The sequence below is a fragment of the Lepidothrix coronata genome, unplaced genomic scaffold (assembly GCF_001604755.1).
Source record: "Lepidothrix coronata isolate B3197 unplaced genomic scaffold, Lepidothrix_coronata-1.0 Scaffold19, whole genome shotgun sequence".
In the NCBI taxonomy this organism is placed as follows: Eukaryota; Metazoa; Chordata; class Aves; order Passeriformes; family Pipridae; genus Lepidothrix; species Lepidothrix coronata.
Window position 1 is genome coordinate 5692183 of NW_016690199.1, and position 14045 is coordinate 5706227.

Genomic DNA, 14045 nt, shown 5'->3' on the forward strand with positions numbered 1-14045 from the left:
ACAGTCTGTCTTTAGTGTAGGAAATTATTCATTGTCTAGGAAGTGATGAGCAAAGGGAACAAGACAGCTAGAGTGCAGAGACAGCTAAATATCCAACTCCAATACTCTCTGTATGGTACAGGACCCATGTCTTGCAGACGTTTGGTTTGCAGGCTGCTATCTGAAATTTTGATGGCTTGTGTGCCATGAACTCAAGCACTGCACACGTGACCTGCAATGAAAGGATTAGTGGAGCCTTTCTGAACATGTCACAGTGAGAGAACACAATAACCTGAAACTAGAAGTCTTCTACAGTTTAGGCTGCAGTTGTTACTAGACTGGACACCACTAACTTGTAACTCAGCCTTTATGAGCAAATTCTTGGTTGCTCTCAATTCAAGGCTGTTACAGATCTAAAAAAAAAAAATAAAATAAAAATCCACAGACCTAAAAAACCCCCAATTTAGAAGAACTGCATTTCCTTCTTCAGACTTCTGCTAAAAATTCCAGTAAGTCTGGCAGTTTTCCAGGTTTTACAATTAATTTTTAGTACTTCTTTTCTATAGTCTGATGAGAATTATTGTTTCTGGAAACATTCATCCACAAAATAACAATGAAGGAAAGAGTGATAACATAAAAATGACAATAAAGGAAAGAGGGACAACAGAAAAATAACAATAAAGGAAAAAGGGATAACAGAAAAAAAGAAACTGTCATTGTTTTAAATAGTTCTAACTGCTGGCTAGGGCACAGAGACTAATCCTTATTTTAAGTATTTACAGGTAAAATAACCCTTAACCAGGAGCCAGCCATGTGAGATAATCAGCATTAATTCCCCATGAAGTCAGTTGAATTTGGGAAGAGCATTCACACAGAATTTGGGCTACTGGAGACCCAAACAATGTGCAGTACTTGAGCATGACTTGGTTTTACTGCTCACTCTGTAATGGATGGCTTTCTAATATCATTTTTGTTGAGCTGGGAATAACACAGCCAGAGCAGCTTCTCTTCATTGTAAGCACACATCGCCCATTCTGAAGTCAGACACATCACAGTTTCTAAGAGTTACGTGTTGCTTTTGGCTTTTTGCTTTACTTGTTTACTTGAATGAAGGGAAAAAAAATTGCTCTCTACAGATTTAAAGGACAGTAATTACAGGAAGGCTGCTTTTGAAAAGCTGTTTCTTTTGAAAGTTAAAAGGTACTTTAGCTAAACTGAAAACAAATACCTGATCAGATTTTAACAGCACCATTTCATCGGCGCTTATCTTGGCCACATCCTGTGAGCCAGGCACAGCACCAGCTTCAGGCATGCTGGTCTCCGAGGATGAATATGGTAATCCATGGCCATAAATATCCTCTTCATCACTTGAGGCAGATTTCTCAGTCTTACTTTCATGAGTGTCTGCTACCCATTCAGCAGTGCTAGCACTAGATTTAGCTTTGATTGCACTTTCAAAATTCCATCTAGAAATGGAAGTGTTATCTGAACAAACATCGTTAGAGATGTCAAAGTGGAGCACAGAAGGGTCTGACAGAGCGCTGTGGATTAGGGAGAGCTCCTGCTGGTCTTCCCTACCAATTTCATCACTTTCCTTTGGTGTCAGTGATGTCTGAACACCAAATGTATGGTCACGTTCCAAAAACGTCTGGTCTGTAGGGTCTGGCCCTTCAAAAGACTTTTCAGTATCCTGCAGCTTCATTTTATCCAAATCTTCATCTATTTTACACAACATAGGAAAATCCTGCTCCTCCTCTTGGCTCAGCTTTCCAGGACAGAATTCTTTGCTTGCAGAAACCACACTACCATTATATTCACCATCAATACTGCTTGTCAAGTCTTCTGTGAGGACCAGAGGAGATGCAGATGTCAAAGTATCTATAATAGCTGAAGTACCCATGCCACTGTCACTGTTTGGAAGTTTCTGCAAATCAACCACCTCTCCATTTTCTTCATTAATTAGTACCGTTGCTGACTCAGGAGACTGCAGGACACTGAAAGTTTCTGAACCATTATCTTCTTGCAAGATCGTATGGGACTCCATACTGAACATGCTTTCCTGATCTGGAGATCCAGTGCTCAAATGATCAATGCTGCCACTCATTATGCTGGAGGTCATGGAAAAGGAGTCTGCATTCAGTGAATGGGGACTGTCACCAGAAAGCTGACGCTCATAAATTGGTGTGCCTTCCAGAGAGCTGTGGTTTTTCCTTGTCCCACTTTCTGTTCTCACAAAAAAAAAGAAAGGAGGGGGTGTAAATAATATTAGTACAATCAAATTCCAATGCAAAGTAAGAAATTAAAGTATTTTTATAACTGGGGGAAGAACAGAGCTAAATCTAAATTTCGACATACTGATTTTTTTTTCAACCTTAACACTAATGATATATATAAAGCCAAAAAAAGTCTTAACAGCAAAACATTTTCAAGTTGTAACACCATAATAGTAAACAATTAAAACAATCAAGTACTCACACTATTTTAGCAAACTAAAAAACAACGGCTAAGAAAGACACTGTCAAATATTCAGAATAGGATTAATAGATATTACACAATTCCAACATGAAACTCGAAACAGAGTCCACTGCATGCTGCTATTAATCCATACATTAGAACTTTGAGCATGTTTAAATGAAGCAAAACAAAATTAAAAGAATAAAACAAATAGATCTAAAAACACTTAATCAATTTATCACCTTCAAAACAGGCTTTCATCCGAAACAGAAATGGCCCACAGTGACCCCTCAATTATTTCAGAAGCATGACAATACAACATAAGCAAAGCATGCCAAACAGACACGCTCTCTCCCCTGAAGCATCAGAAGTGACCATGCTCTAATAACAAGCAGTGACGGGGAAAGTTCTGCCAGACCTACCCTGTTTCTTCTTTCTTTTCTTTTTTACTTTAATTGGCTTTACAATGAGTTCTTGATCAAAATCCTCAGAGCTGATGGTGCTGAACCGTTGTGAAGAAAGTTGACCTTCTCTCTGAGCTTCTGAAAGTTGGTCTGCACACATCATAAAGCTCGAGCCACTGTCCACAGAGTTCACAGAACTGCTCCTGCTTCGTGATTCACTTACTACAGAGCAGCCCCTTTTTCTCATTTCATTGCTCAAGTCTCCCATTCTATCAAAACTTTTCTCAGACAGCGTTGGAGTTTCCAGATCATCTTTCACCGAAGAACCATTTTTATCACCAGTAACCAAAAGGGAAGTAACCATTTTTTTATCTGTTTCCACTGAAGGGCTGGATGATACAGACGAAACTACTGATGATGGGGTCAGCAATTTAGGACTCGTATCTGTTAAAGGATTCAATAATTTTGAATTCACATCTGAAACTGTCCAAAAGAAAAGTATAAATACTAGTTCAAGAATAAATACTAGCATCAGGTGAGTAGGGGCTTAGTCCTTGGAGAGTATTAAAAGAAAAGAATCTTTACGCAAAAAAAAAAAATAATTCTAAGTTCACAAAATTTAAAAGATATATATGTATATAACTACATATATATTTGCACACATATGCAATGTAAACTTCCTGTAAGTTAATCTATATGAAAACATTTTAGTAAAATCAATCCCCCAAACTCTGTATGAAGTTTCTACTAGCAAAATTCTGAATTTATGTTTATGTATAAAGAAAGTAGAGGTCTGCAGCTTGGAATTGTATCACACACCGAAGTGCCATCCTATATCTTTACCTTCCTCATTCAAACATTCAGTAGCTTGAAAAAAAATTAAGGAAAACTACCAAATAAACCGCTGGGGTGATTAAAATAAAATATAATTCAAGAAGGCTCCTTGTAAACTTATACTTAGTCTCTATAAGTCTGTGAGTAAAGAACTGCTTAAATGACTAAAGCTATCACTAACATGTAATAATAAGAAGGTTAAGTTCTCCAGCATTCAATGAGACTTCATTGCATATTTACTAGCATTTTGCTAAAACAAAGCTAACATGGAGTGTTTTAAATGCACTAGTAGTCCCTTCTAGAGAGTTCTAGTAACATAAACGCTGAACTTAGATGGCAACAAATATGAAAATAAGCTCTCAAATTCTTTTTGGAATTTTAGCGAGCATTCTTTGGGTTTATTTGTCAGTTCTTTCTTTTTCATTGTGAGGAAGGCTGAGATTTTCTCCAGAATGTGGGTGGTGACAGGTGGCATGGAATCAACAATTCAGCTATTGAGACTGACCAGTAAAGGGATAACCATGATCAGGAATCCAAACTGCTTTGGTGTCGTGGTTCAGAATAAGGTCTCAAATGCACAGATTAGAGATTCCTCATTAGGATAATGCTGATCCATTCTCAAAAAAAGGGAATCATATTTAATTTCTTAATGCCCCCATTCTCACTACAGCCAAAACAACAGATAAGCAGATAAACCAGATTTCTAAATATAATCTGTTAAAAGAGATAAGCAACTCTACAGAACCTGGTAGGTTTTTGCAATAATCTGAAGAGTTTTGTGCGGGTTTGTTTTGTTTTGGGTTGTTTTTGTTGGTTTTGGTTTTTTGGGTTTATATTAAAAAAGTACCTAAGCACCATGTTCCATAAGGTACATACTAAAGCTTACTAATCTATACAAACCTATTGATGACAGTCCTTCAGGTCTACTTGAGATTCTTATTATGTCTCTATCTCCCTTTAAGAGAAAAATCTCATTGTTGGTACAGGACACAGACACAATATCACCATATCCTTCCAAGCCACCAATCAAAGCCTATAAAGAGTCAACACAGAAACAAATAATTGGCATCAGATAACCACACTGTTTGCAAAACATGGTACTCAACAAAACTGTTCACTGGATTTTAATCAACGTATGCAGTTAACAGGATAAAGATTTTTATCTTAGCAAAAAGAAAGAAAATAGAAAAAAGCAACAGGAAAGAGCCCTTTAATCACAATGTAACTAATTTTTATACTAATTTCAATTCCACAGATATATTCACTTTCTTCACCCAGCTAGCAGCAACAATATAACAACTTCAACGGTACACAATTTGTTGGCAGAAGAATGCCATAGTACAAATGTCTAATACATGTAGACAAAAAGATACTAGCTTGTATTCCCTTCCATATGCACTTTCAATAAGACAAAATAAACAACACCTCACTCTACACCAAATAAAGTGTAGTACTTATTTTTTTGCAGACACCAACGGTAGTAGAAGGGAAAAAATAAATAGTTTCAAGCATATTTTATAAGCATAAAAAATCCTTTTGCATTAATTACTAGATTTTAGATTTCTAGATGCTTTGCTAAGCATCAGAATTGATTATGACATTAACACCTCAACTGAAAGCTTTAAATAAATGTAGTTTTTATATATAACATATCGAGCTAGTTTGTGGGTGTATCATTGCAATAACAACTTAAAACGGGAGAGAATAAAGTCTTTTTTTGGTCATTTTAAGTAAGCAGTTAAACCACAGTAGTATAATGGATAACCCAAACAGTTGTCTCATGGCACATTATGAACAAAAACAAGAAAGAAATAAAACATGCACCCACAAGGTTTATCTACCTGGTTCACAGTGTCTAGCAAGTAGATGCTGTATTCATTCCAGGTCAGCACCCATCCTTCTCGGAAAAAGCACGAAACAAGCCCAAGGTGTTTCTCTGGAGAGCTGTAACTTCCTCTGTCAGGTGGTTCCAAACGAGGATACAGTTCAAAAGTTTTTATCCCTCCAGCAAATACATCTTTTAATATGAATGTGGCCTGAACAGTTCCGTGAACATCAGACTTCCAGAGACGAAGCCCAGGTCTGGCAGCAAATAGTGTCAGGTCACTTTGTTTACACAGGCCAGGTATAAAACATGCTCCAAACTTGCCAGTGCTAAAATGCAAAAGAATTTATTTTAAAAGCTAGATACGTAACTTAGAAACAATTTTTAAAACTAATGGTACAAATTTACAACCGTAAATTATCAAAAAGAAAAGTGCTTTGATTAAAATATTCAATCAAATGTCCAAAGTACAAATTTAGATACAGTAAGACAAGAGCAGTGCTTTCAAATAACAGCAGTTTCCCCTCAGCTTTGCATGTTAGACACTACATCAATTAAGCAAATTAAATGCCTCTTCCTAATAAGCTTCATAGCCTTAATGGCACTATGTCCATCTCAGAAAGAGCTTACTATGCATCATCCCTCTCCCAGAATAAAAACCAAGCAAAATACTACCAAACAACGCTAAGAAACTGATAACCTCTGGTTGCAAGAAGCATGGAACAGAACTCAGCTGCTGAAACCTTCATCTCTCATACACAGAAACAGCATTACTGTCGCCCAGGAAAACCCTCTTACTATTCAAACCCCTGGACAGATACATCAGGGACCTTCTTTCAAGGGTCAATGTCCTCTACTTACAGATATAGTCAGTCATGCTGTTCTAGGACTGGGTTCCCTCTTCCTTCATATCCAAGAGAGATTACACAATAGAAGATGTCAAAGCCACACAAGTTCCTAGTTTTCAAGTCAAATTAAGTGCTTTCTATACATTTTCCCTTTTAATTCACTTCAGTGTATAAGAAAAATTGGGATGCTGACTTGCTTTTAGCATCAAATATTTAATCACCCATTAGACAAACCTGATTACAATGCTCGCTCACACCAAGTCACAGTAAACCAAGAGGGACAGCAGAGGAAGTCTGGCAGTGATTTCAGTTTAAACCATGAGAAAACATCTTAAAATATTTTTGTGTAATAGTGCCTTGAAAATACGACTGTCACATATTTGCAAACACGTACTCTCTAAACAGGTAGAACTGTCACTTCATGCTTGATCACACAGAGCTACTGTAACTAACTTTGTATGAGCAGTCTGCTGCGTTGTATTAATTTCACTGCTTAGATCACTCTCTCTGTAATCCACTCTGAAATGCTAGCATTAATAGATGTGCCTGCATCAAGATTTTATGAGGGTTACTTTTTTCTGGGCTGTGTTCCAACTTGGTTGACGGATTTCTCTTCTGTGTAAAAAAGCAGAGTGCGTTGTAAAGTAGAGACAAGCAGCACCTTCTGGTTGTAATCCAACTGGACAATCGAAGATGGCTCTTCCAATACAAGGCTGGAGTTGCAAATACCCTTTAGAAGACACATACAATTAACAAGAGTCAAACCTTCCTAAAAATACAAGGTAGTAATTAACACTCAGAAGAAATTTATAAGCCCAAGAGAAAACAAACAAACAAAAGCTTTTGAACTCTGGTTGCCCAAAGTTCAATTAATATTAAAACGTGGAGTTCATTTATGTAGGCAAGAGGGAGGGAGATTGTGTATGCCACAGTGGCACACCATGAAATTCAATTTCTCTTGGAATATTAGCCAACACATTTCACTTGAAATCAATGGAAGCTCCAGGACACGTTTTCTTCCACTGCCGGGTCATACAGTGCTGAGACGATCATTACATTTGGCAATGTAAACCCTTCTGTCAAAGCACACGAGGGACAGTCACAGATAAATTAGGATAGATGTTGTCTAAATGTTTCTCCCATACAGAAATTCAAATTAGCATTTGTTTTGTTGACGTCCCAGCTCTGTATAATAAACAAGATGTTAGAAAAATCCCATTCACTGGTAACATGTATGTGAGGCCACCAGCACCCAAATATTAGTTTCATTCTACACTCCAGACTCAGATGCTGAACAATTCTGGGAAAATGACCTCATCTATAAAGTCACATCCTTCAAAAGTACCCTTTCAAAACAAAAGAGAAAGTACTGGCTGAATGCTGAAGGAAGATACGGTAGTTATTCAGACAGAAATTTGAAAAAAGAGAAGGATCACTACTTCTTTTAATATATAATTACTTTTTACAAAAGGTAAGGCAGTTGTGAAGGATATCCAGCGGTTGTCATGTGGGTGTGCACACACTTTGCCAAGTGTACACATACCAATAAAGCCATCCAGTTAAATACACCACACTAAGCAATTACCTAACTGCTAGATATGTAAACACACAAGCATTCTTTTAGGAAAATGTAAATGTGAATTAAGGTCTCTACAACAAATGTTCACCTGGTCTAGGTCTAGGGCAGAGTAGACAATCTTTCCTTTGTCATCTCCAGAGAATAATTTCATTCCATTGGGACTCCAAGCCAAAGCTGTAATGCTACTTTTGTGGATGCCAGCAACATCAAATCTCCGGAGCTGTGAAACAATACCAAAGCAATGCAGGAATGAGGTGAAGAGAAATGGAGACACAAAGTCTATTCAGTGGCTCTTGCCTGATTTAAATGGAGATCAAGTACAAAAGTGGAGGTCATTCTAATGTTTATTTAGCACAAAAAACCTAAAGACAAATCCAAAAACCCCACCACTGAATTGATCAGTTATTACACAGGAGAAATCTCTCAAAAGCATATTTGATTAAATACATGTTTTTAATGTAAAGCATGCTTACATTTAAGCTTAACATATGAAGCCTAAAACATATTCACAGATACTTAATCAGGCAAAACTTGCTGTGTTTCACTATTACAAAGAATCACAGTAACACTCTACTAGGATTGGCTATACTAAACCTCACAGAAGTTTAGCCAAATGCAAAGATTTACCTGTTTGTTTCTTCCAGGTAATGAAGACACAAGCTGAAAAACTGCAACCCGACCTGAGGCTGTACCAACAGCAACCAGATCATCAAAACAACTCAGCAGCTTTACAAAAGTAATAGATTCACACTTCCCCTGTTGAAACAAACCATACCAAGAACTCACAAAGTTAATGAGACACAAACAGGAGATCAATTCTGAGCAATTTAGCTTCATCAAAAGAGATAACAGTAAAAGTTGGTATTTACCTCAAAATTGTATTTTTTCATCTGGTTTAATTGTCTGCAGTAGAGATAAAGCATCCCAATGCTGCTCCCCACAGCAATGTAGTCTCCATTGGTATCAAGTGCTGTGAGATACACCACAATAGAACGAAAGCCTTTTTGGATCTTTGTAGGAATGGCATTGAGGAGATAATATAAGGGACAAAATTCCTTAAATATAACCGGTGAAGCCACAGATGCCATAGCAAGGATTTGCACCAGCAATTTTAAGGCTGAAATAAACACATCTACTCGACCACATAAGGAAATCTGAAAGGCAAAAGCAAAATACATGTCATTTACTTGTTAACAGAGAGCCACCATTTAGCAAGTAGGGACTAAAAAATTCTCACTTTTTGCTTTTTATAAAGGAAAAGCAAGCTAAACTCTCGTAGTGAACGTAGTTATTCTTAGAAGAACTTTCTTTTTAACAATTAGGTGTATTTCTCAGAACATCTAAGGATGCATGGTAACCACTAAATATGGGATAACCACTTTTTCTAGCAGCTGTAAGCTTGTCAAAGTTGAATTCAAATGCAGTATTTCTTCTCCTCTGCCTAGTGAAAGAACCACAAGGCCTCTGGGATGGAACAACCCATGTGATATATTTCTTCATCTACCTGCAACTTCTACCCTCAATCCAACCAGTGCCAAGAGCATGGGACATTGACTGTGTCAGACAGCGCTGTAAGATCAAAGCAGCAAACTTTTGTATTTGTGCTCCACAGCCCAAGAAAAAACATGGCTGAGAAACAATTCACTTAAAGCTACATCTGCTATATAATCAAATAACCAAAACATAAAAATAATGTGGTAGGAAAGGGGCAAAGCAAAAATGGAAGAAATTCCATTTTGACAGACCCAGGAAAATATCCGTGTAGCAACTGTATTTAGAAAGATAAGGAGCAAACAGAAAAAAAAAGTACCATATGTCCATGTTTTCTTTTATGGATAAGCAAATAATTTCATGCTTGTGAGTGACACTGTAAATATACTTAGAGGACAATATCTAAGAATAACAGAAACAGAGAGTCTGTTTGCCTTCTTTGAGGAGAAAAAAAATGTAGCCATCCCTCATCACAGCAATAACATACTGGTTTCTTCAGAAAAAGCTGCTATGACCATGACAAACTTAAAAATATTCAAAATATTTATTTAAACCCAGAATTTTTCTCGTTGCAACAACCTTGACAAGAACATTTTGCAGCAGTTCTCCTCACGGATGACTTTGAAATACAGAAAAGAAAAGAAACCTTCACTTCTAGAATTTTATTTTGCTATGAGCAAGACCAATCAACAGAATTGTTTAGAATCTGCCAAAAATACCTGCAGTTTTCCAAGACAAGAATTTTGAACTTCTGTAAAGACAAAAGTTTTTTATGGTTGTTTACAGTCTTAACGTTGAAGATTTTCTTTAGCTTCAGCAAACTTATAACTTCCTTAGAGAAACGAAAAACAGAAGTCTACTAACTGACACTAGAAATGCTTCTAAATACTTAAAATTATTCCATGAAGTATCCCTACTGTAATTTGTGATATGTCCTATTGTGCCTAGTTTTAAGTTCTCTAAGGATGGAAAATGGCATTTGTTTGGCAGTTTCACACATTGCTTACAGTGAATATCAACAAAATTAGAAAAAAAAAAACCTGCTCTAGTTTCATATCTCCATTACTGCAAAAAGCTCAGATGTCTCAATTTTCAAACTATTTCAGTTATTGTGCAAGAGGATTCAGCACACTCGCTTTGGGCCCTTGCTATCAACATACAATTCCACTAAATCCAAAGGGATTGTTTGCATGGCATTACCCATGCAAGCCCATGTCAGACAAGACTGCAGGAATAAAGATTGGTTACTGGGCTCATATTTTATCTGTTACAAAAACTGCCAGTAACTAAGCTAGCACCAGTTACTAGATGTTCTTAATTGTGATAAATTTTACTGGTTGCTAGAGCTTAGAAATCAATTCTACTCCCCTTTAGTGTTTACTAACCTCTCACGACACCTATTTCAAAAATGTCACAAAGATTTGCTGATTTATGCGTCCAAAGTATTTCTGAATGAAGAGTTCCTTTCAGAGTTGTTTTGTAGGTTAACAGATAACCCCAGTGCATCACAACTCTTTCAAAATGTTTTCACATAGCATCTATTTTCCATGCACTATTTTAGGTTTCCTGCCTGTTCCTTCAGCACTTACTACTTTCTATCAACAGTCAACTAAATAAAAAGAGAACCCACTGCTAAAGTCTCCCATTTGCTGTTCTAAATAGGCTGTTTTGCAAGTTTAGTAATTTTGCTAGTTCATGGTCTTTTATTCTTTTTTTTCCCCTTTTTTCAGATAGAATAAAATCCAGTCCTGAATCTCACATGTACAAATCTTCCTCTGTCTAGTCCAACTTCCACCACTACCCAGCTACTGTCTCATGAATTTCACGTATTTTGTTTTTCAAGTCCCCTTTGCGACTCCTACAATTCACATCCGTCAGCATCTGAAGCTGCTCTTGTAGCTGGAGCCACCTCATACTCCCCAGTTGCCAAAGGACCTTCCAAGTCTTCAGAATTTATCCTCTCTGTTTCCATCACTTCCCCTTCCAGCTCAGCTAAACCATTAAAAACTTTGTAATTCTTTACAAACTACGGAAATATGCTCATTTGTATTATCAACAAAAAGACTATTACTCTTTCCTCTACAACAACTCTATCTGCAATCTGATGCATGTTTTGTAAGTTTACATTCAATTAAAAAAAAAAAAAAAAGATTAAAGAAAGGGAAAATTTGGTAGAGTTTTCCTTCCCACCAACAGAAAACAAGGGGAGAAATTATTTCTTGTCACATACTAAGTTAAGTTTAAAAACTGCTGTTAGGTTAGGGTTCTCACTCTTCATATAATATATAATCTTTTTTCAATATTCTCTGATGACAAAATTGTAATAAAATGAAATTCACTTTTTTTTCTCTATAATCCATTCACCCTGTAAAATCAAAAAATGTAAAAATTTATTCATAAACTATAATTTCTTGCCATCATACACAAATTAGTTTCATCTTGAGTGTTTTTACAGACTAACAGAACACTTGCACTGCTTGTGTAAAAACACGTAACTAAAAGCTCAAACCCATGACTTCACTAAAAATACTAGTAATTAAGTAATTTCATGTATACAAAACAAATGTACAAGGGACTAGAAAATTTCCCATGTGGCCTACACATTCAAAACACCTGCACAAATGCCACAATTCTCTGCTTTTGATTCTAAAGTCTTCAATATCCTCTAATGACAGTTGTGCATCACATGTACTCTCTTCCTCTTTATTAACAGTTTTAGGATTAATTGTTATCTGTTTTTCCTACCTCATCAATCCAAGGCAAACAGGGGATATAATCTATTTTCTCAGGTAGATTTTGGAGCTGGATGTGTATGTTCCCTCTGTTCACTCAGCCACAGCTATTCTGAAGTACATAACAGCCGTACAGGGCAAATCAGCTTGTGCTAAGCAGCTGTCCTGCAGCAGAGATAAAGTGGAGAAAAATACCACATCAAAAACAACCACCAGGGAGACAGTCCTTCTTCCTTCTCATTTCACAAAGTTCACAACACGCTTTCAAATACTGCATTCAAGGCTATGTTCTGAAAAGCAGACTTTTTAATTTTATTTTCTCTGGTCTCAGAAACAGGAATAAGGTTCAGTGCTGCCTAACAGAGGCAACTAAAGAGAGAGATAATCCCCTGGTTCAGCAGACAGGCAGTGGTTAAAAGTTCAGTGCCAGGGTATGCCACAGATGGACTGCGGGAAGCTAAAGCTGTCACTGCATTTCTCTGAGCCCAAGTGTCCTGTTTGTACAAGAGGGACAGTAGCTCCGTTTGATTTTTTTTTAATCTGTGGCATAAAAACTCACATTTAAGTTCTTCAGAGCATAGACAAATTCATATCTATGACCACAGCTAAACACAACAGCCTCTGTTCTCAACTAGATCCTGCCAACTAAAGAGGAAAGCTGTTTTCTTTTCTAATACTTCTCACACCTTTAGCTCCAGAGCAGGGTACCTGAGTGCCATATCACCAGAGGTTTTTACAGCAAACTGCTGCCAAGTAGAGGGGAGAACACAGATGCACACACCCCCGAAGGAGCTCTGATTTCTTGTGTCCTGTGCTCAGGCAAATGACCAGCAGCACACAGGTCACGGTTACCTGATTAACACACACTTTGCTTTACATGAATTTTTGGCTCCAATGAGGTTTGTTTAGTTTCTCTTTGAAATAATAAAAAATAAGACTGTAAAACCAACGAACAAATCTAGACAAAAGAGATGGAAAGGATAGAAGAAGTAGAATCCAGTGTCACTGTGCATCCCAGTATGCTGAGAGAAGCCAGGGAAGCCTGGCTGTACTCATGCTGATGAGTACACTCATCTTCCCTAGGAATCCTTCATAGAATCCTAGAAGGTTTGGGTTGGAAGGGACCTTAAAAGATCACCCAGTTCCAACCCCCCTGCCATGGGCAGGGACACCTTCCACTAGGACCAGGTTGCTCAAAGCCCCATTTAAGCTGGCCCTGAACACTTCCAGGGATGGGGCATCCACAGCTTCCCTGAGCAACCCGTTCCACCCTCGCAATAAAGAATTTCTTCCTAATATCATACATATATCCATCTTCTTAATACCATGCATATACCTAATGTCTATTATATATCTAATATATATGCCTGCCCTCTTTCAGTTTGAAGCCATTATTACACTTTATCTTAACCTCCCTTCCTTAGACGCACGACCGTATTCCGACAGATGTTCCAAACCACTCCTTTCCAACAGGTGCCTCCTCGCCCCCTGCGGGGCCGCAGCTCCTGCCAGGGGACAGGGACAGAGCCGGGGGCTCCCGGCCGGACACCTGCGGGGCCGCCTCGCCTTCCCGCCGGCTTTACCTCGGCTTACGCCGGATTTACCGCCCAGACCCAGCGCTCCGGGAAGGGGCGGGCGGCGCAGCCCCTCGAGCAGCGGGAACAGCCGCCGAGCCCCCGCCCCGAGCCCCCTCACCCGGCGCTGCCCGAGCCCCGGGGGCCGGCCGGGAGCACCGCCCGCAACAGGCGGCCGCGGCAGGCCCCGCTGGCGGCGCCCGGGGAGGGCAGCGACAGCCGGGCAGCCCCCCGGCCGTCCCGCCAGGCTCGGCTGCACTCACCGCTCCGGAGCGCGGGGCGGCCCGTCACGGAGGGGCGGCGGGAGCGGCGCTGCCCGGGCCCC

At 38.6% G+C, this 14045-nt stretch overlaps 1 protein-coding gene across 4 annotated transcripts in view; it reads right to left on the minus strand.

Moving 5' to 3' along the window:
• TECPR2 (tectonin beta-propeller repeat containing 2) overlaps positions 1–14031 on the minus strand; it is a 43839-nt gene extending 29808 nt beyond the window's left edge. For 2 of the 4 annotated variants that reach the window (XR_001873573.1, XM_017807436.1), the window contains exons 1-10: positions 13984–14028; positions 12160–12311; positions 8793–9077; positions 8551–8679; positions 8012–8143; positions 6917–7074; positions 5513–5825; positions 4572–4704; positions 2856–3281; positions 1208–2202 (exon numbers count right to left, since the gene is read on the minus strand). Coding sequence is in view for 2 of the 4 variants with exons in the window: in XM_017807436.1 (XP_017662925.1) it covers positions 1208–2202; positions 2856–3281; positions 4572–4704; positions 5513–5825; positions 6917–7074; positions 8012–8143; positions 8551–8679; positions 8793–9011 (2505 nt within the window). In the remaining 2 variants the exon portion in view is untranslated. Of the gene's footprint in view, positions 1–1207; positions 2203–2855; positions 3282–4571; positions 4705–5512; positions 5826–6916; positions 7075–8011; positions 8144–8550; positions 8680–8792; positions 9078–12159; positions 12312–13983 lie in introns of all 4 variants that reach the window. The other 2 variants (XR_001873574.1, XM_017807437.1) reach the window with 2 other exon arrangements.
• Between the last annotated feature and the right edge of the window lie 14 nt (positions 14032–14045).